The 22,932-nt window shown below is 41.9% G+C and overlaps 1 protein-coding gene across 1 annotated transcript in view; it reads left to right on the top strand.

Annotated features, from left to right (window-relative positions):
• Positions 1 to 324: 324 nt before the first annotated feature.
• siah1 (siah E3 ubiquitin protein ligase 1) overlaps positions 325 to 22,932 on the top strand; it is a 35,259-nt gene continuing 12,651 nt past the window's right edge. Inside the window, exons 1-2 of the mRNA XM_034685581.1 lie at positions 325 to 499; positions 20,353 to 20,409. Of these exons, the coding sequence (XP_034541472.1) occupies positions 20,400 to 20,409 (10 nt within the window). The 5' untranslated portion in view covers positions 325 to 499; positions 20,353 to 20,399. The remainder of the gene's footprint in view (positions 500 to 20,352; positions 20,410 to 22,932) is intronic.

A 22,932-nucleotide genomic window follows, 5' to 3' on the forward strand; every position in this document is an offset into this window, starting at 1 on the left:
CATTGCTACAGCTAAGATGACACTGTGATCATGATGTCTCTGAATTTTTCGGTACAAAACTTTGGAGTAAGTTACCCTAAAAGAATCAGAAGTGACACGTGCTTTTATTTCGCATTTATTAATTAGTATCGATATTGTAGCGTGTAATTATCGATATATCGATACCACAGAATCAATACGCCCACCACTAGATTTAATCTTCCTAAAGAAAAACAAATAAAGCATGACAATAACTATGCTTATGTGCTAATTTTCCATTTCTAATGTGGATTTCTACCATTTGGGATTCGTGCAGAGCGCGCTCCCGCGGCTAAACTTCAACAACTGTGCGCGCTCCCGAGCGGCTGGTACTTAACGCGTCTCGTCTCTGCTACAGAAGGAGCACGAATGTGTCCACCGAGCTAACCAATGAATTACGACAAAGTGGGGATTTGTGTCCATTGCTACGCTATACATTTACCCATTTGGCTGCAGTGAGCTGAAGGATACTTCGTCCGAGGTAAGCGGGTGTGCCGTGTTGAGAGAAACATCGCATTTTGGATCGTAGTGTGTGTGTTGGGAAAACAACAGCAAGAGCAGACGCTAGCTTCCTTCATTAGCGCGGTGCTAGTGCTGCCCGTTAGCTTGGTATGTAGGCAGAGGCTGGATTGTTTCTGGTGTTGAGGATTTTAAATGCACTCTTGTCTGTGGTGTACAGTCGATGAACAAACGATGTTACTAAAAGTGTCAGAACTGTACAACAAATGTGAGGAGATCAGTTCCTCAGCCTGCTCTTACTCTATGCTGCGCTAACAAGCTTCAGCTAGCTAGTCTGCTCCGGGTTACTGCTTTACGGCAAGACAAGGCCCTGGATGTCTTTAACAGGGATGCTAGCTCAGCTACGCCGCTGTCTGCCTTGTCAGACAAGGCCATTTTGCTTTCAAAGCAGGTTAGTTGAGGTCAACAGAAACCCATCGTGGCATTGTTTTGTGTGGGAGTCTCTCTGCCACAACCTGGTTTGGTGACGGCTCTGAAGGAAGTGATGACTAATGTTTACTCAAAGAAACGAGTGTGTCTGCTGCTGTCATCGTTACTGTGTGTTTGACCTGTCTCTAAGGGGAGGACGAGTGAATGTCAGCTTTCAGATGTTAACATTCATTTAGTGGCTTTGATTTGCTCTTATACTCATTACTTATAGTTTCTAATGTCAGTGCAGCGACCTAACATATTGCATAGTTGTGGATGTGTTATGATGAACTGTGCTGCCAGCTTCAAAACTCCTCCAGTTTCACTGTGTAACCTCATGAGTTAGTAACTTTAGAGCCCCATTGATGATCACTGGTGTTATCATTCTTGCTGATATGGTCTTGCCACCAGTATGTAGATTTAAGAGTGCCTTAAAATAAAATGCACAACCTAGGGCTACATATCAGGTTTGTTGATTTGACATTTCCCACCATTTGTCTGCATCATGTGGTAATAAGACAAAAGTCATCAAGATCATAGTGTTTAAATTATGTTAATGTCCTTAACATTATGATGAAAGAAACAGCAAACAGATGTTACACAAGAGATATTTTGATGCTGAGTGTGATTGTGTTTAGTCACAGGACTGACAGTGAGCCTGTTGGCAAATGTTATGAATGAGCAGGGATGACTATGAGGGAGCTGACAAAGCTGAAGTTCTCTTTAAGTTCAGTCACAGTGTTGTTTGACATCACATAGTGTCAGAGGCATGCAGATGTTAGAGAGTGGAGAGAGGAGATAGGATTTCCCTTAGGGATGGTCACTTCAAGCAAAAATACCATTCAGTAATCCCTCAGAACTAATTGATGACTATCTGTGTACACACAGGCAGAGAGAGAGAGAGAGAGAGAGAGAGAGAGAGAGAGAGAGAGAGAGAGAGAGAGAGAGAGAGAGAGAGAGATCAATTTGTTCATCTACAACTCTTGGCATATTTATTTTCATGTCGATATATGTACCCTTAGAAAACACGTTATATAATGTACTGTACATATAATACACAGAAATGGATCAGTGAACATTGTTTGAATAATCTTGCAGCGCGGCTGCATTGTCATCATATAGTTTCTCTAGCTTGGCAGTAACACACAACTGCGGTCCGGCTCCGTGCTCTGTTGTCCATCAACACCCACCGGTTGCGTTTTCAGAAAGTATCACGGAGCAGGACTGCTGGACAGCCGGAGTCATGTGACGGAGGTTTTCCCACGATAGTTACTGAAACAATGATTCTCCTCCTCCTCTCCTTATCCATGTTGTCTTTCTGGTTCTCTGAAACCTCTGCCCGGTTGACTCCAGGCCTGGCTTCGCTCTTCATGGCGGTTTGTTGTTGTAGTTGAGTTAAAAATGATCTGGTGATAACACACAGTGTTTTATTCTGAAAATTAACCCGAGGTTTTTGATTTGTTTTGGTGCCTGACTTCCTGTCCCTCTCCATCTGCCCTGTGCGGATTGATGCGTCGTGCTCAGGCAAGAAGTCTTGCGTATCTGATCTGGAGGGCTCCGACCTGCCGGATCAGAGATGCAGCCGGAAAGCAGCGGAGCAGATCCAGTGGAAGTTAACACATTGACTTGAATAAAAACCTATCAGATCCATTGCTGTGATGGATATAACATGTGCATATAATACACAGGCATGGATCAGTGAACATTGAATGATAGTACTGCTCGGCTTCACCGCATCATATAGTTTCTCCAGCTTATCAGTAAGAGTTTCTCATAATATGACTGAACACTCTGAAAACCCTCACCTTCCAAAACGCGTGCGAGAGCATGATTTTTGTTTCATCTTGGAGATGAGGTCTGCTGTTCACACATGGAGCATCATTTGTTATTTGGATTAATTCTTTTGCACATTTGAAAGCTTGATGAAGGAGGGAAAATTAAGAAGACAGTTATTTTCTTCAGTTTTCAATCATGCGAAATATCCTTTGCCTTTTTCGGATAATGACTTTCTTTTTCATTATCATATTACTGTGATTACTTAAATGACAGCAGTAAATTAAAGCTTCTTAAGACTGGTGTACAAACATTCTCTCTCCTGATATACATTTGAAGAATGTAGATGGAGAAATGCAACAGCCCTCTTTCTCAAAGAAGTGACTTGTTGAAGCAGCATACATCTCTAACGGCCAAATTGTTACAATGTTACAATGTCATTTAGCAGACGCTTTTATCCAAAGCGACGTACATACGAGAACAAGAACAACACAAGCAAAGATCTAGACAAGAGGAAACAAGATCAGTAAGAGTAACAAAGTGCTTCAAGTCAATTTGGGTGCAGGTACTGCCAAGCAGTGTAAAGGCAATGCACAAAAGTAAGTAAGGATTTTTTTTCTTTCTCAAAAAAATAAAAAAATAAATAAAATTCTACCAGACCCGTGTCCAGTTTGTCTCTGATCCGTCACTGCACCGGATCTGACACGTTTCTATTTTAGTCAATGTGTTAACTTCCACTGGATATGCTTCGTTGTGTTCAGAGATGCAAGACTTCTATTTTTGCCTGATGCTGCAGCACGACTCATCAATCTCCACAGAGCAGATGGAGCGGGAGAGGAAGTCAGGCACCAAAACGAAATGAAAACATCTGGTTAATTTTCAGTATAAAACACTGTGTTATCACCAGATCGTTTTTCACTTAACCACAACAACAAACCATCATGATGAGCGGAGCAAGGCCTGGAGTCAACAGGTCAGAGGTTTTCAGAGACTATTAAGACAACATGGATGAGGAGAGGAGTCAGATAATCGCTGATTCTGTGGTTGTAGCGGGAAAACCTTGGTCACATGACTCCAGATGTCCAGCGGTCCTGCTCCGTGCTGCGTTCTGAAAATGGAACCGGTGCGTGATGACAGACGAGAGAGCACGGAGCAGGACTGGGCACAGATCTGGTGGAAGTCCCGGGTTAATTGTTGACTAAAATATCAGCTCTGTTTTGCAAGATCTTGCAACAAAATGTCAATCCTGTCTTTGCAGGAGTTACTGGAAGGTGTGTGGGGTGGATGGTGTATCTAATAAGTGCAGGGCAGTCACTACAGAGTGTAGGATTAGCTTTCGGACTGCTCTGTTGTTACAGGGCAATGACAATTTGGATAATGTTTTGGAGGGATCATTTTTTTATTTGGATATTTAAAAAAATCTAATGTCTCAAGTCATAATAATAACACTGTATTTATTTGAGAACTGTAGTTGTTTTCCACTAGGGATGCACACAATTAATCGATTATCGATTAATTGATTGTTAAGACTTCATGAGTCTAAATTTCTACTGTAACCTTGGCAAGTAGTTTACAAAGGTTGCAACAGTTGCAACAGATCCAACAGGTGAGTCAGGGTTGTCCAACCGTCAGCCTGCAAACTCCCTCAGCAATCTGAACTCGAGGTTTGAGAAGTCGAAAACCAACAAACACAACCCTGAGCAAGAAATGGGCTCCTTGTGTTTTTCTGCTGAATCTCCTCTGCACAGTGTAGGCTGTCTGTAATACAGCAACAGAGCTGAACTCATTGTGACCCGAGGGTGTTCTGTAGCTTTTAGAGAGGCTTAGTTGTTTGGTAATGTAGCCAGCAGGGTGCTTTTCATATGTGGACTGATGTTGACAGATGCCAAGATGACAGGGATTTATGTCATGGAGAGGAACGACTCATCCTCATCAAATCCTCCCACTGCAAGAAAACAAAGATGTTATTTTTGACATCAGGCTTTTATTTATTTTAATGGATGAAGTTTTTTAATTAGTGAAGGCCATTCTGCTTGAGTCAAACCAAGTGCCACACTTTACACGGCGATTTTTTTCAGCATCAGGTCGGCAAATGTTTATAGTCCGTGCACTTCATCTGACGTTTCTGTCTGCTTGTGCTGCTGCTCTTCCTTTCACATGACTACCTGTGTGTTTGTGCATGCTTGGCGTCACATGCCACTGCTGTATGGAACTGAATAAATCATAAGCCTTCAGACAGTACGGACAGCACTGAGGTTTATGTATTCTGCAGTGCATTTCATCATGTGTGCATAGACATTCTCAATATTGACAAAATCAAGTATCTAAATATTTGATAGTAGTCTCAATGGATAATGACTCTCACAGATAATTGCACATTTGGAGTGTGTTTTCCCACGTTATATTCCCATTTCAACATTTTCCTTAGAATATCTCACTTCACACTTAAGGCGGATTTATACTTCTGCGTCGAATCGATGGCGCAGCCTACTCCGGAGGTCCGCTTAGCTCCCGTACCTACGCAGAGGCCTACACATGTAGCTGACGTGCACCTCCTCCAAAATGTAACTACGCGTAGAATCAACGCGGACAGCAAACCCTGTGATTGGTTCGCTCGGCGGCATTGTATATCCCACATTTACAGCACTTCCAGGATCCCCGCACATTGGACGTTTATTTAATCTCCTCCTCTCTATTCTTTATGAAATCATGTCTGTATGATAAACAGCAACATGTATCAGCTGTAGATTAACATAACACGCTCTGAATCGCTGTGGAAAAGTAAACAGAGATCATAGCGGGGCCAGAAGCAGGCGACCGGCTATCAGAGAGACCATGATGCCCTCAAGCGTTTCGGCGGAGAATTGCTGTGTGACCATAGACTGTATAAAATATGGACGTAGTATCCGTGACGTCACCCATCTGTTCCTGAGAGCTGTTTTGAAGCAAATCGACGGCAGCAGCCATATTGGTAATGCGGAACTCAACTAGGCAGAGTGTGACGTAGTGTGAGCCTCTTAGCCAATGGCTGTGTGTTCCCGACCGGGAGTCACGTCAGTCATGTCCTTATTTGGGCAAAACTCGTAATCCTAATATCTTCTGAACCGTCACGTTAGAAAAAAATTCACTCCCCGTACAGTGTGTGCCATTAGAGAGATTAGCTTCATAGGGCCAAGCCGTTTTTTGAACCAGGCTGTAAACATGTTTATTAATGCTGCAAAGATCGTCTTTTTCCCATTCATATTTATGTAGTTTCCGGTGTTTCTGCAGCCAGCCTCAAGCGGATTCTCGATGTACTGCAGTTTATAGCACTTCCGCATTGGCTTCATCGTTTGAGACCGGAGTTTGCCGCTTGTGTGTGACACGGACACATTGACGCTAAAGTATGTAGTGCTCATGTCCGCGTCAGCCCCTGCTGCGAAGTATAAACCAGCCTTTAGGTTGTCTACATTTTTGATACTTTTCAATAGAGCTGGGCGATATTGAAAAAGATGTTCTCACGATAAAATTTTATATATCAGCCTATTGATTATTATCAGGATAAATATCAAATCATTATTTAATTGAAATTTTAAGGCAGATTATTGCCCCTGAGTGAAAGAAAACCGTTTGTTAGCTTGTGTCTGGTATTTAGTTTTCTGATAGGCTTCTTGAATCCATCATTTTTGATGGTGCTAATAGGAAGCAGGTCTTTTGTAAAAGATAAGATTTTAGTGAAGTTTTAGTTTGTGGATTCAATTTTTTCTGTAATGTTGGATGGCGATTACCTTATAAGGCATATTAGCGCTCCCTCCCTTTCCATTGGTTGGGGGCTGTAGTGACAGGTTTATATATATCACATTTTTATCGAACATTTGTTATATTTATGTAGAGAAAATGATACCAGGGTAATTATGGTCATGAATTATCGCCCAGGCCTACTTATCAATAACATATACTTTAAAACAATACAACTTCAGATTTTTTTTTGATGGTACTGAAATGCCTCAAAGTTTATCGAAAAAAAAAAAAGTATGAACTTTCTTATTTTCTACCTGAAGCTGCCACGTGGAAATGAAGGAGAGAGAGTGAGCAGCAGTGGTTGATTGACAAAGAGATAAAAAAAAGGGAAAGTAAACAAACTTTACAACTCTCTTTATTTTGAATGTGTTTTTTTCCCCACTCAAATTGTGTGTGCTTCCACTCAAAGATGACTTACCTTGTAACTGTGCTTTTTACTGTCCTGGCAAAACATCTGCTGCACATGCCAGGTGAATACCGCTCAGCTCCTCCTCATAAGAATGGCAGCTGTTCCTGTTGATCTGACGTAGGATCAGAGAGTGTGTGATTATGCGTCAGTGAGTGAGTGAGAGAGAGACAGAGAGTGACTCACAGACTTTGTAAAAGTGAGGTAATTCTAGATCTGTTACTAATGCCAAAGGGAGTCCCCACTTGCTGTATCATTCTCTACGTGTGCGCCTGTGTGTGTGTGTATCGAATGACACACATCTACATCTGCATATTAACACAAGTTGTGTGTGGAGTCGATTCAGGTGAACCCTCTGTGGGGATAATCTGCTTATCTGCAGCACTGTTACTAAGTAGTTTTAGTTTCTGTGGAAAGAAAGTGACTGCTCCTGTAAAATAAGTTACAACACGGCACACTAAAGGAAATGTTCAAGTGTTGTTGATTTTGTCACCTCAGGGTTTCAACCTCAGGCCAGAGCTGGCTGCTACCCACATTCTCATGGATTACTTTTTTGCACAAGAAGCTAATACTATATCCGTCATTAAACATAAAGTGTGGAGACAGAGCTGGGCGATATTTAAAAAGATGTTATCAAGATGACATTTTACATATCAGTTTATCGATTATTATCACGATAAATATCAAATCATTATTTCATTTAAATTTAAAGGCAGATTTTTGGTCCTGGGTGAAAGTTTAAGAAACCAGACAGTTTGTGATTTTGTTTACAGGTCTAAATATATTGAATTTTTATCAAATATTTGTTAAAATGATATTGAGAAAATAATATCACAATAATTTTTGTTATTGAATTAGCCTTTTGTGGAGCATCCAGGGAGCCATGATCCACCTGCATTGGTTCTGAATTGAGATGTCAAACTAAGCGGCAACCTCCGGTCTAAAAATATGAGTCCAATGCGTAAGTGCTAAAAACTGCAGTTCATTGTGGATCTACATGAGGCTGGCTCCGGAAGTACCGGAAACCACATACACACCAATTCAAAAAGATGATCTTTACTGCAGAAATAAACATGTTTACAGCCTGGTACAAAAAACAAGTGTAGTCTGGATAGCTCATTTCTCGATCACACACACTGCAGGGGGGTGATTTTCTTTTCTTACGCTGCAATTCCAAAGATATTGAGATTACAAGTCTTCCAATGAGAGCCACCGCTGACTTAATTGACAGAGGGGAACACTGTAGCTGTTAGCTAGGAGGCCGAAAGCTTGCCTCTTTACGTCACTATCGCTCAACAGCAGCAATATGGCTCCCGCCGACGATTTGCCTCAAAACAGCGCTTCAGAAACAGATGGATGACATCACGGATACTACGTCCATATTTTATATAGTCTGTGACAAACACACAACTGTCACCTGGAGTTTAATAGCTTAGCATGCCATACGAGTGAGAGATGTCAGAATACAGTCAGTGGGCTAACTTATCTTTCACCCTGTTGAAAAAGTCTCCAGTCTGAAGCCCCGTTCACACTTACACACTTGACATTTTCTAGATAATTTCAGGTAATTTCAGGCCCTGGTATTTTCAAGAACTTGCCTTTCACACATGCACATTCACAGCAGGATGTAGTGGGCAGCTGGGTAGTGTGGGCAGAGGGAGGAGGAGGAGGAGGATGAATCTTCAGTAGTGTTGACTGTTTCTTCCTTTATATTCCTGCAACATGTATAAGGATGTTTCTGCAAGACAAACACAACAGCTGAAAACAGTACACAGAAAACGGAGGCAAGCAGTAAAGAGTGTTAAGCAGAGAAACCGTGATCAATATGAACCACGTCATCAACCTGCCCACTTGGTAGCAGTGAATTTCTTGACTATTTTGCCTGCTGCTTTCACACATCAGCTCAACCCACCCTGAAGTGTGATAATCAGATCACCAAAGCTTTGTTAAAGGAATGTTTTACAAGGCAAGTGATAATTCTTGAAAATTCAAACAGAGGGTAATGTAATCAAAGCATTTACTTTGTAACACGAAACAGTGAAAAATATTTTTGTGCTTGTTTTGGCGCAGCTTCAGGGACTTACCTCAGATTAGTACAAATCAGGCTCTAAATGAGAATGACAGCAGGAGGCATTTCAATATAAGCTTGTAGCCCAGCCATGTTTGACAGCCTCTGTGAACTGAAATGTGAACATGAGATAAATAAATATTTAAATTCATCAGCCAATCAACATCAAAAATTAACATTTACATTACGAAAGTGTGTTTTGTATAAATCAGAGTGTCCCTGTCCCTCCTCTCCCCCTTCCCCTTTGTGAACCCCTGGCTGTGGGTGATGAAGTGATTGGGTCCCTGTTGGTGAACTGCTGCTTGGTCCAGATGGCTCATTGTTGAAACTGCAGCCCTGCCCCTTTAATAACACACATTTGGCATTGATTAGTGTCACCAGCGCTGTTTTATAGCTCACCGTGTGTATGTGTGTAACAGCAGGATCTTTTTGTGTCCATATTCTTTGTGCTGCTGAATTTCTGACTGCATTATGTTTATTGTCTGGTGATAATCTGAGCAGATGTGGTGAAACAGTGGGGAGGGAAGGGAGTACAGCAGTGTCTCCAGTCTTCCCTTTGAGATGAACAAAAGTGAAGGTGCTTTCTCCCTAGTGGTCTTGTTTCAAACAGTTCTTTTAGAAAATGTGTTCGTTAAAATCTGTTCAGGTCAGACTGTAGTATTGTTTGATGTCAGAATATCTGCAATTACAATTTTACCACATAGGGCGCTATGAAATCTGTTTTATTTTTTTCCAAATTCTGTTTTTCCATTTTCATTTTTTAGAATTCTGTTTTTTACCTTTTACACTTATTTTACCACCATGTAGTGTGCTTTCTGTGTCAGTGAATTAAAATGTCCCTTAATGAAATGCAAAAATCCTTAAATGTATTAATATGTCAGTCAACAGTATGTTGGCAGAATTTGCGAAAAAGCATGTGACCTGACACATAGAAGTCATTTGGGAACTGTTCAGCTCTGTATTTTGGAGTAGGAGATTTGTAGTTTTTTTGCAGACTTAGCCGGTGTTTCCGGTGACCGCTTCGACATGTCTGTTATTTTTCGGGAGGGGGCGGGTGAGTGTTTGTGAGGACATGCAGGGATGGTGCCACGAATGAGCGGTCCATGGAAACATTTCCCCAGACAAACGCTCCTTCTCCTCATGATGACAGCATCTCAGTCACATTATGTCAATTCCCGTGATATTCAGCGTTTAACAGTATATTCCGTTTGTATTGGCCAATTCCGCAATTCCGTGAACGCAGAAATCATATGGCCCAACAAATGTCAGAAAGAGATAAAACGGCTCTGTGATGTGTACGAATACATTGATTAGTTAATCACAAGAGAAGAAGCTGCCAGTCACTTGGATAGCCAATAAATTCCTTTTCATCAACAATGCCCCTTAAAAGTATGACCGTGTTATAGAAAAATATTCAAATACTTTTTTGTATGAGTCCATTGGTGCATTGTTAATTTCGGTAACGAAAATTATGACGAGCAAAAGTTCATCACTGATAATAAAAACTCAGATGAATGTATGTGTTATTTTCTCAATGACAAGACGAAAATGTTAGTGGCAGACCGCAGGACATTCAAAATTCATGTTTTTCCCAGCTGTGCGTCTAATCTTTAAAAATACAAGGAATGCAGTCCAGGGATGGGTACGATTACTCGAGTACTCGCCGTTGACCCCATTATTCGAATAGCATTTTGTTACTCGCTCACCTGGCAAGATAATGTGAAATCATGCAGGGTGTTACCATGTGCTTTTTGTTTTCGCCTAACTGAATATACTAGGTAGGAAAGTAATTAACGGGATATAAACGTTTGACTTGTCCGGCCATGGTTTCAGCTTTAGAACACATCGAGCCAGATTTCAGCAAAAACAACTGTTTTACGGCAGCTACGGCTGCCTCGTCATCAAAGATCCAGCTACATTTCAGAGTGCCGCGAACTGACTGTCTGTCCAGTGCGCCTGTCACTGTAGATGCATTCAGGGACCGTCATAAAAGTGCAATACAGCCCTTGTATTTTGTGTTCATGGCATTTTTATTTGAATCAAGAGAATCTAAATATAGACATAGCGGTCAAATCAACAATGTTTTCTTTTGACTTTTAAACAGCAAGTGTCAAAGAGTGAAATGTTGACAATTTTAACTCTTGGTACAACCCTGATACCACTATCTAATCGACTACATGAATTATTTTAAAGAGAGAAATTTTGTGACAAAAATCAAAGACTAAAATGTTTTGAGTTTTCATCGAGTAAAACTAGACTAAACCGATAAAGGGCTGTAAAGACTAAAATGTGACTGAAAATAACGCTCATTTTCGTCTGAAGACTAAGACTAAATCTAACATTGCTGCCAAAATTAACACTGCTTTGGTGATGTAGGAACAGGTCAGGGCCTGTGTCCATTAATGCCTCTTTAGCTGGTATGCCGGCCTCAGCAGCATCAAAGTCTCTAAGCACTTCTTACCACATTTACTGTTGCTGTGTTTAGAAAGTTATCTTGTAGCACTTGTGCTTTCTTTAGTAGTGTCTGTTAAGTCAGTTTTGAATTGCTCTGTATGCTTGGTATTGATTTTGGACAATAATATTTAACAGAGACTACACCAAAACAACAGAAAGGAATCATGTCCTAGCATTAGCAGTAGCTTCAGATTGGGAAATTGTACCCTCAAAATAATTAGTCTTGGTGCTTGAAATGATCCATGCATTGTTTCCTCACTCCCATTGTAGTCGGCAAAGTTGATTTCAGAAGTCATGCCCCTTCTTCACTGTGATTGGTGAGGTAGGAGTGATCTAGTCAAGTACTACAGTGTTACAAAAGTTTAAATGTTTTCAACTAAGAGGACTGTGAACGCAGCGTGAAAAAACAGCTAACACTGAGGGTGTTGATGTGCTTTGATGCTGAGCACTCAAAAGCTGACCTCTGATGGTTTTGTTCAGAAATCTGGGGCTGCTAGTGCAAAAAATGCTGCCAGTGGACGCAGGCCCTCAAACTTCTCAAGGAGTAGGTTGTTTATGAAGAGGGGTTGTATGAGATACTTTTCAATAGTATTGGTATTACTCAAGGGGGATGCCGGACAGTCTGACCCCTTTCCTTGAAGACCAGATGGAGAACTGGAATGGAAGCTAGGCTATCAACCACTGCAGATGGTGTCAGCTTTAGCACATAATTAAGCTAACTTTAAGAAACTTAAGCCCAAGCACTAATGTCTGTGTATGTGTATGCTCTGTTTGAAAATGAATCAGCACTTTACTGTCAGAAAGCCCATTCAGTTTTGCATTACTCTCAGATGCGACGCATACATGTTCTTCTGCTTGCAGCACACTTTTCAGCTGTTCAGGTCAGCAGGCTTATGCCGGGTAGAGCTGACCCCATCTGCTGGAGTTGATGGGCTAGCCGCTGCTCTGGCTCTCCAGCTGGCTTTTCAACAAAGGGGCCAAACTGATGGGCATCTCCCCTGGGTGATGCACTATTGACGAGTACCTCATACAACCCCACTTAAAAACGAAACAGATTATGGCTTTAAGCCCAATTTAACACCAACTTGTATCATTTTCAGAGGATAACATATCTGTTTTAGTTGTTGTAAATCACGTGGCTTTGAAGACATGTACTGTCAGTAGTTTGTTTTAAAATATACATTCATAGCAAAGATTGAAGCACCACAGATTAGAGCAAAATTAAGCTCTGAAGCCAGACCAGTTATAATAATCTTTTGAAATTCTGTTATTTTATGTGTGCGATTGAATCCCTTGAGTCACAAATAAGTCAGAAGTTTGAACTTTGCAGGCGTCACACTTTGTTCCCATCAAGCTAGCCATCACTTTCTCCTTTTGATGGATACATTCTTGCTCAAGTTCATGTTTTGGGATCACTTTTGGCCAAATTCCACCAGATCCATGTCTGGTCTGTCTCCGATCCGTCACATCACCGGATCCATTTCTATTCCAGTCAATGTGTTAACTTCCACTAGATCTGCTCCGTTGCGTTCTTGCTGCGTCTCTGATCCAGCAGGTCGGAGCCCTCCGTACCAGATACGCAAGACTTCTATTTTTGCCTGATGTCGGAGCACGACGCATCAATCTGCACAGAGCAGATGGAGCGGGACAGGAAATCAGACACTAAAACAACATTAAAACATCCGTTTATTTTTCAGAATAAAACATTCTGTGTTATCACCAGATCGTTTTTCATTTAACTACAACAACAAACTGTGGTGATAAGCGGAGGCCAGGCCTGGAGTCATCAGGTCAGAGGTTTTCAGAGGACGATAAAGACAACATGGATAAAGAGAGGAAGAGGATAATCATTGATTCAGTGATTGCAGCGGGAGAACCTCGGTCACATGACTCCAGCTGTCCGGCGGTCCTTCTCTGTGGTGCGGTCTGAAGACCTTAACAGAAAAGTTAACATTTTAATCGTCACAAGCTGTCACCCCCCTGCTCTCAGACTTACATCACTGTGTTTTGATCTGAGATTTGTGGCTTTTGGGGAAATCTGTAATTTTGCGAATGCCTGATCTCAGCAGTCATGTATGCCACAGTCCCAAAGTTTAACAAATGTTTAAAAAAAGAAGGATACCAAATGTGATACATATACTTATTGAATTGTGGCAAACTGTGAAAAGAGTTATTTCAGGGAGGAAAGGGAAGAAAGAGCAGTGGGAAAGTGAGGTATGGTGTCAATGAGGGCAGCTGCTGGTACAGCAGCCAGACAAGGCTGAAATCTGAAACCTTCACAACCATGCAGCCAGCATGGTGGAGGGAGGGAGGGGGCAAAGAGAGAGAGACACGAAAGTATGAGAAGCAGAGAGAGAGAAAGAATGTCCATCGAGGAAAAGGGAGGAAAAAAAAATGCAGGCATGTAGCAGAAGGAACGTGGAACAAAATGTAGAGAGTAGAGGAAACTCAGTGGTTCTAACATGTAAGATGAAGTGGTAGAATAAAGCCTGAGTCTGTGGAAGAGGTATGACGTGTTGTGGAGGAGAAGAAGGGGTTATGTGTTTGTGTAGGGAGCGAGTAAGGAGAAAGGGGAAGGGTGTAAGTGAGCATGCTCTGTTTGGACTGACATTGGACGCCGGCTTTGCTTCTCTATGTCTCGCACACAAACACACCCAGCCGAAGTGACACCCACCACACTCCAGGGGACAGAGAGAACATGGCTGGAGTAAAACAGCGCAGAGGAGACAATGTCAAGGAAGATACTCTATGACTCACTGATTTGGACTTACCTTTTTTTTAAACCTTTAGATTTTTCCTCTTCCACCAGAAAGAGAAGAACTTGTCAGCGATCAGGATAGGATTGTTCATAGAAACCAGCCAGTCTCCTACTTTGGAGTCCTTTTGGAAAAAAGTTTTACTACCTGTTTGAAACTGCAGTGTGGAGGAACAGTCTCTGATGATCATAAACAAAAGATGGACCTTGTCAAAGGATAATTGTTATCCATTGTTGTTGTAGGAATCAACAGGGAGTTTGCTGGACTGCCTCACGTTGCCTTTCATTCCGAGAGGCTGATTGGGAGCAGCCAGGGAGTGGCAGCTTGACCACACACTGACAGACGACTTACAGACATTTGGCTTTCACAGTGACAGAAAGCAATCATTGTTTGTCTGTTTCTCTATGCTGCAGTGTTAGCACCTAGCAACCAGCCCAGTGCTCCATTTCACTTTGGCCTGACGAGCAGGTCAGACAGATGCCTTGCTGGAGACTTTGATGTTTAAATTTGGGGTTTTTCTGGTCTGGATTCCCTGCACACAGTCATAGTCCAACTGTATCCCGTTTGGGTGGCTGTGTTTCAGCCTTTTTACGCTTTCACACAGGCCTCATTCTTTCATTACAGCTTCCCCTGGACTCTCATGAGCTCATGCTCCCTAAAGGGGGGACCAGGTGGAAGAAATGTGATCCTGAGTTCTGTGGTGTGTGTTAGGGCGGCAGCAGCAGAAGTGTGTGGTTTCCATGGAAAAGGCCACAGACAAATGGAGTCAAAGGGCTGCGTGAACGCTTTAACCCTATGTCTCTAGTCCAAGTGAAATCGAAGCCGGCTTGCGTAGCACTGCAAGCTCCGCCCTGGAACTCCTTGTTCAGACTCTTCTCGTGTGTAACCGCAAGGAACTTGCACAGGACAGAAGGTGAATGAGCTTTTAAAGGCTAATGCGTGTGAACACACACTTTATACCAGCAACATTCACACCTATCTCCTCATCAGCTTAATGTGTTACTTGTAGCAGTGGCTGGAGGGTTGTAAAATGTCATAAATTCCTGTGCTCAGCCCAGCCGTAGCTGTGTGTGTGTGTGTGTGTGTGTGTGTGTGTGTGGTGTGTGTGTGTGTGTCAGGTTGATAAATTGGTTCGCTCTGTAAGGAGAGTTTGGGGTTGTATGCTGTGATAGAATGTAAACTCAATAGCTTGTCTGTGTGGGTGAGTAAAGAAGACGCTTGAAGCATGCGTGCCTATGTGCATTGTGAAGTCTTATGTGGTGGAGAGTGTGAGCACTGTACAGTGTGTGTGTGTGTGTGTGTGTGTGTGTGTGTGTGTGTGTGTGTGTGTGTGTGTGTGTGTGTGTGTGTGTGTGTGTGTGTGTGTGTGTGTGTGTGTGTGTGTGTGTGTGTGTGTGTGTGTGTGTGTGTGTGTGTGTGTGTGTGAGAGAGAGTGTGTGAGTGTGTGAGTGTGTGACTGGGAAAAGAGTGGGCCATGAGTTGAGAACAAAGAACGGCATGTTTGTGTTGAAGCCGAGCATGTTTTCTGCCTCCCCCTCTACTCGTGCTCTGTTCATCTTTCTCCTATCTCTCTCTCTCTTGTCTTTTTCGACATCCTCTCCTCTGCATCTTTATCTTCTTCCCCATTTGTTAGCTTTCGGTCCTTCTTTGATATCTCTATCTTAACTGTGTTCCTTTCCTCACTTTTCTTTGCCTTGTGTTCAAGCAGCAGTCTCTTGGAGTCTCTGGCGCTTGCTTTTCAAGAGCTCTTCTCATCTTTTTCTCGTCCTGAAGGCATCTGTATGTGCAGTCGTTTCGTAGAGTCTGGACGTATGTGTTTTTGTTTTGTCTGAAGCAAGTTGGCGCTTGCTGCAGACCGACTTGACCGACTAAAAATAAATGTATTGTTTCATTTCAATGCATTTTAATTACTGCCTTACATTACATCCTGGACAGATGTTTTAATTAGTGTGGTTCCATTAGCTCCACACTGGCCATGTTTACATAAATTCAGTAATCCAGTTCTCTAACTGTGGTTCATATGGGTTTACTAGAACACGGCTGCTTGTTGTCATCATTCCTGCTGTTCCTGTGTTCATAAATGATGCCTTTTTTGCACTTTCAGTGGAAGTGATGCCCTAAAAAATCAATAGTCAATGCTTTGAGTCTAAAAAGTTTCTGATGAGCAAATTCCTCTCCTGTAACCTGTAAGCTCCTTTCGTGATTACTTTATTCTTGTTTTGTCTTTTCTATTTCATTAGGTCATGTTTGAATTCAAAACACAGCCTCAGAGGACAACAACTTGCACACAGCTCTAATGTACACAAAACAAACTTTGACGTTGAAAAAGCAATCTTTATATTTGACTACGACAGTTAAAACACCTCGATTTCTGTGTGCACCGGGCTTAGACTTTAAAGGTGTGTTGTAATCGGCAGTGTTTAACAGATCAGACTTAGTAGAGATGGAATGAAATATTTGTAATGCTGTTGATTAGTGAATACTGACCTGAGTGTAGAAACCGCTGTTTCTGACATCAGAATGAGTCTTTTACATCTACTTAGAAGCGGGTCCCCTTCCACACAGTCCTCCATCTTGCGCCACCATGTTTCTACTGTAACACAGAACAGGCAGACTAGTAACATGCACTTTTTTGCATTTTGTGAGAGGTTGTTGAGTGTGAAATGATTAGTATTGACAGGCGGGTTTAATGGTAAAAACCAAGCGGCAACCTCCGGTCTAAAAATATGAGTCCAATGCGGAAGTACTAAAAACTGCAGTTTATCGAAGATCAACTTGAGGCCGGAAGTACCGGAAACCACATACACACCAATTCAAAAAAGACGATCTTAAAGCAAAAATAAACATGTTTACAGCCTGGTACAAAAGATGAGTGTAGTCTGGATAGCTCATTTCTCGATTGGCACACACTGTACGGGGATGATTTTTTTTCTAATGCGGCAATTACAAAGATATTTAGATAACGAGTCTTCTAATGAGAGGCACAGCTGACTTGATTGACAGGCGGGAACACTGGAGCTGTTGGCTAGGAGGCTCAAAGCCCGCCTCTTTACCTCACACTAGCTTGACAGCAGCAATATGGCTGCCGCCGACGATTGGCCTCAAAACAGCGCTTCAGAAACAGATCGGGGATGTCACGGATACTATGTCCGTATTTTATACAGGTAAAGGTATGGTAAAAACTTGATAAATGGAGGATCATACTTATCATGCATCACAGGAGCTTCTTGTCCTAAGAAGCCACCGTAGCTTCACTAACAGGAGGGGTGAGCAAGGGAACGCTTCAGATTAGAATCTGACTGCTAGATACCACTAAGTATTCCCATCACCTTTAATTATTATTGAATACAATTTAGAAATTTCCTGGGGATATAAGGTTCAGGACTGGACCAATGTAAAGAAAATAAAAGTGAAAGCTAAGCTGCTGCTTATAATGGATATTACGGATTATAATGGTATGTGAATGTCAAGTCTACAGCACATTGCGTTGAATATACAATCAGCTTACTTTAAAATCTTTTGCATGTGTTGGAACGTAATTTGTTTGGCATGTGTGTTGCATAATGCAGAGAAAAACCTGCCCTATCTGTGAGACTGTGACTCTGGTATACTTGTTTTACATAATGAGAGTGTACTGTTTACATAGGCTCCACCTAAGGTAGACCCATCTATACCGCAGCAATAAATTCAACCACTTGTTTACATAGACGCTGCTATTGTTGATCTTGAGGCTGGGTTCTAGTAATGGAAGATACACCGTACTTTATAAGTGAATGCAGTGTTATCATCTCAGTTTGTCTACCTTACCTTGAGACAATTTTCAGTCACACACTCTTAGAAAATATACTTAGTCTGAACAGTTTGCTTGAGATGTTGTTATTTAAGTACAGAAATTCAATTGAAGAGAAAGCTTGTTGTCACTTTCTGCTGATGGTGTTAACAGGAAGCAGGTATTTTGTGGAAGATGAGATTTTTGTGAAGTTTTGGTTTGTAGATTTGTATTTTTCTCAGGTTGAGGTTATTTGCATAATTTGATTTAAATTTAGAGCAAAGATGTATCAAATTGTATACTGTGTATCAGTTTAGAGGAATGTTGTTTGAGTTGTGCTCTCACCTTTAAGATTATTAAGGGTTACTGGTGGAGTGATATTGTCTCCCACAGTGCAGTGAAGGATCACTGTTATTTAGGGTTCAGTTGTCCTACGGTCGCTGCAGACATTTAATGTGTTAGAAATGCACCGCAGAAGTTGTCTCTGTGCTCTTCCTTTACACACATCCTGAAAGTATATTTAATTAAAGCTGCTGTTGGTAGTCCTGGAATAAATGTCAACAATAACCCTCCACACCAGATTTCCCTCTCACGACATCCCTCCCCCCCTCTCTGCTCCTGTAATCCCTGCCCACAAACAGATCATAGTGCGCGCTCAATCAGGACAATGTAGGAGGACCAATCAGGGGAGTGGATCTGATTGGTCAGAGCTGACGGGAGCGATTGGAATTTATAGATCGCTGGATACAGAGGCATAGGAAAATACAGAGATCTCGCCATAATCTCAAAATACCTCATTTATTAATGTCGATGAGTTTATGACCGTTTTGTGAAACACAGCACAAAATAAGTTCAGTTTGTTTACCCCTGTCCTACCAACTGCAGCTTTAACGAAGTGTATTAAGTTAATAGTTAACGCTAAGTCAGCACAGTGTTAGAATAACGACTCCACTTTGAGTTTTCTTCAGTGTCGCTGTCTCTCATTTCAGATGCATTTACATTCCACTCCTAACGTCTTTAAGCCCCACTTACCGCCAACCCTGCTACATGATTGGCTGTTCAGTGCCGTCCTCTTCTTCTGTCTATCAGGTTTATTTATATCACATTTTTATCTAACATTTGTTATATTTATTGAGAAAAATGATATCACGATAATTATCGTAATCAAATTATCACCCAGCCCTACTTTGAGGTACATACCAGGACTGGATTCTAAATTTGAATGTGTTATTACTGCTGCTGCCACTCATGCTGGGATCAGAGATCTCTTCAAAACTGTTTCATAGTTATTTTCAATGTGCTTGAAGCAATGCATGTTTCTGATTCCAAATGAAGACAAAGTGACATCAGTGCAGGACAGCCAATGCAGGTAAAGTATGCACTGGCTGCAGAAGTTGTGGTGGTGATTAAGAATCAACCAGCAGATGTGACATGAGCCTGGCATATCATCACAGCTGTTTGAAGCTGCAGTATCAATGGCAGATATGAAAGGCAGTAAAGTCAGACTGAGGTCTTCTTTAAGGAAAGGCAGCCATGTGATAAAATTTGTACATCATAGCCCGAAAAAACATCCTCAAAAGACTTCATGAAAGTGAGCTCTTCTCTTGTGGTGATCAGAGTTCAGCCAGCTGGCGGTCATTTCTGGAAAGTGGTTGCTGAATCAGCAATCTTCTGATCCTCCTGACACAGACTTAAAGTCACTGATATAGCTTTATCTGCTTTATGAAATATGAATTAAGAGTGCTGGGAAGACAGCATGGAGACAACAGAGAGCCTTGCATTAATCAATGATTGTAAAGTCTGCTCTAATCTACATTGCATCTGCAGCACTGTGAGTGGCTTTAATGCATTCGATGAACCCTGCTCAGTCTGTGGCAGTGATTTCCAAAGTGTGTGCAGACCTTTTCTTACATTTCACAATCAGCTGTTGCACTGGTTTTGCTTCTTTGGAAATTGTTACAAATATGTGAATGTACTGTTTATGGATACTGACTTGCTGTAAGCTTATTTTTACATAAAGTCTCTCTGTGCTCGTGTGTGGAATTACAATATATCATTAAAATCTTGAGAATTAATCAGAGTTGATTAGAGGTTTTGGTACTTCCAGTGTCTTGAAATTTGGGATGGGCTGTTGTATTAAAGTGCACAACATCAGCTGAGCCCTTCCTGGTTGCATATTTGCACAGTGGAGTCGGCTGATCTAAGAAGGAGGGGTGTGTATCATCACGTTAATCACGCTGAGCTTGTAATATCCTCTGCAATGGAGAGCAGGCCGTCACCCTTGTACTGTGACATAACACATTGTCCATTACTTCATGGTTTTTGTATTTGTATTGTGGCTGACAATATTTTTTTGTCAAAATAAGCTTGTTTACCTTTTTGTTTTTCTTTACTTTTTCAGAGGTCCCCACATTTCAAGAGAAGACGAAAGCCTTATTTGGAAATCTTATGGACGAAGGTGGGTGTTTTATGCTAATTCTTTCTCTCCTTGTTTTAATCTACCTCTTAATCCACCTCCAGTTATGTAGAGACAGATGTTCCTGCAGTCTTTCCCACTGACACTATTACTTCATGTAGCATCTTCAAAAAAACAGCCCTCGTGTCCTCCTAATAAGCCTCAAGCCTGATTTATACTTCTCAGTCGATTCGACGGCATAGCCTACGCCGAATGTCTGCGTAGCTCCCGTACCTACGCAGAGCCCTACACACATAGCTGATGCCCACCTCCCCCAATGTGTAAGTATGCGTTGAATCGCCGCAGACAGCAAGCCCTGTGATCGGTTTGCTCGGCGGCATTGTATTTCCTGCATTTACATCACTTCCGGGATCCCGGACATCGGCCTTGTATTTTGTCTCCTCAGACGTCTCCATTCTATTCTCTCCTGTAATCATTGCTGTGTGATAAACAACCACATGTATCAGCTTTAAATTAACATAATGCACTCTGAATCGCTGTGAAATAGTAAACAGAAAACGTAGTAAGGCTGGAAACAGACGACGCAACTATCAGAGAGACCACCATGCCTCGTAGGGTCCCCGCAGAAGTATAAACCAGCCTTTAAGGTGTGTTCAGACCAAAAGTAAAGTCAGTATTCACCCCACATTACTCACACAAGCTGACACCAGTCACTTGAGTTGGTCAATGCCAATTCTGGCACATGCTGTCATATTGCCTCTCAGCATGTGTCAGCAAACCAAACCTTCTCAAGTCCAGGGCTCAGAACATCCGCCTGAGGTGCAGACCGGTTGGTTAGTTTTGCTGCTTCCTCCAGGAATTCTGGAGTTCCTCTCCTGCAGCTTGGAGCAGCTAGAAGCAGGGCAGTGCCCAGTGCGATGTCCTGTTTGCTAGGTCTGTTTTGGCTTGATGATTCTAATCCTATTTTTTCATGTTGGCTAGCCCTGTTTCAAAGCAGGTCAGGCAGCTGTCTTATCTTATGAGTACTAACACAAGGTCTTAGTGCTTCAATGGTTCTCTGATGTAAGATCACAACAGCAGCACAATGAGTATCTTTTATAAAGATAATTTTTAGCGACAGCCAAGGACCTGTTCTGCCTTTGAATGCTCTCTTCCTCACCATCTGCACATGGTGTGATACTCCCTTGTTGGAAGCTCACCACTCTCTGAGCTCTGAAAACACAAACTATAACTAGGGATGGGAATTTACCGTAATTCTTGTAATCGATTACTCAAATTTCCTAATGAATGATTACTCGAGTACTCGCAATTATTATTATTTTTTTAACCATAAACAAAAGTAAATAAATAAGAGTCTGTCGGACACGGACCTACCGGACCAGAATTGTAGTAAGCTCTGCTGCCTTTTCTTCAGACATCTTTTCCACTCTCGTAGTTGTTGTTCTCAGTGATGGTAGCTTGTACTCCGACTCGACAAACGCGATCAGCTCTTTGAAGCCTTCTCCTTCCACAAAACTTAATGGGAGCATATCTCCAGTTACCATTTTGGTTATTAGCAGGCTAATCTTCTCCGCTCTGGTTTCATCACAACGATGTGTGTTAACAGGGCGAGCAAAAGACGTGATTCAAGAATGCCTGTTCTCCGTCTCCGCTGTTTTCTCCTTGTGCTTTAAGCGTATGTGGTTAATCATCAAACTAGTATTTCTATTGTATGTAAGTTTAACACCACATATCTTGCACTGCATATTAACTTCATTGTTTTTTCAAAGTACTTCCAGACATTACTTTTTTTAACTGTCATGCCGCAGGTGTCGCAGACGGTTTTGTGTTTGTTGTGCTTTCGTTTTCGGTTGAAAAACGTGTTCCTAAAGAGTTGCCGTAGCTGCCGTAAAACAGTTGTTTTTTCTGAAATCTGGCTCGATGTGTTCTAAAGCTGAAGCTGGGCCGGAGAAGTCAAACGTTTATATCCCGTTAGTTATTTTCCTACCTAGTATATTCAGTTAGGCGAAAACAAAAAGCACATGGTCACACGCTGTATGATTTCACATTATCTTGCCAGGTGAGCGAGTAACAAAATGCTATTCGAATAATGGGGTCAACGGCGAGTACTCGAGTAATCGTACCCATCCCTAACTATAACCTTAAGTTACCTGGCTGACTGAAACCCTGCTCATTTCCCCGTGGTCCAAGCTGCTGATTTACTCGTTCCCTGCTTCTTAACTTGGAGCTGCATTAATACTGCACCACTTGAGCAGCATGCAGCACCATGTACTCTTTCACCAACACAGAAAGAGGCAGCACAACACATCTCTGTCTGCAGCTAGCTTTCAATTTAACTCTATTGTTTGTTGGTACAGCACTTTGTTTAAAAGAAAATGGTTAGCTTAGTCCTTTCTTCTTTGCCTTTGTTTCTTTCTCTGAAAGGCAAAGACTGTGTGCTTAGTCACTGCTTGTGTCTGCCTTTCTTTCTGTCATCCTCCTCCCCTCCACCTTCATGACACTGAGCAGTATGTGCTCATCGCCCTCTCTATCTGGTTAGCTGACTCACGCTTTCTGTCTCCTCAG

The sequence above is a fragment of the Notolabrus celidotus genome, chromosome 6 (assembly GCF_009762535.1).
Source record: "Notolabrus celidotus isolate fNotCel1 chromosome 6, fNotCel1.pri, whole genome shotgun sequence".
Taxonomy (NCBI): domain Eukaryota; kingdom Metazoa; phylum Chordata; class Actinopteri; order Labriformes; family Labridae; genus Notolabrus; species Notolabrus celidotus.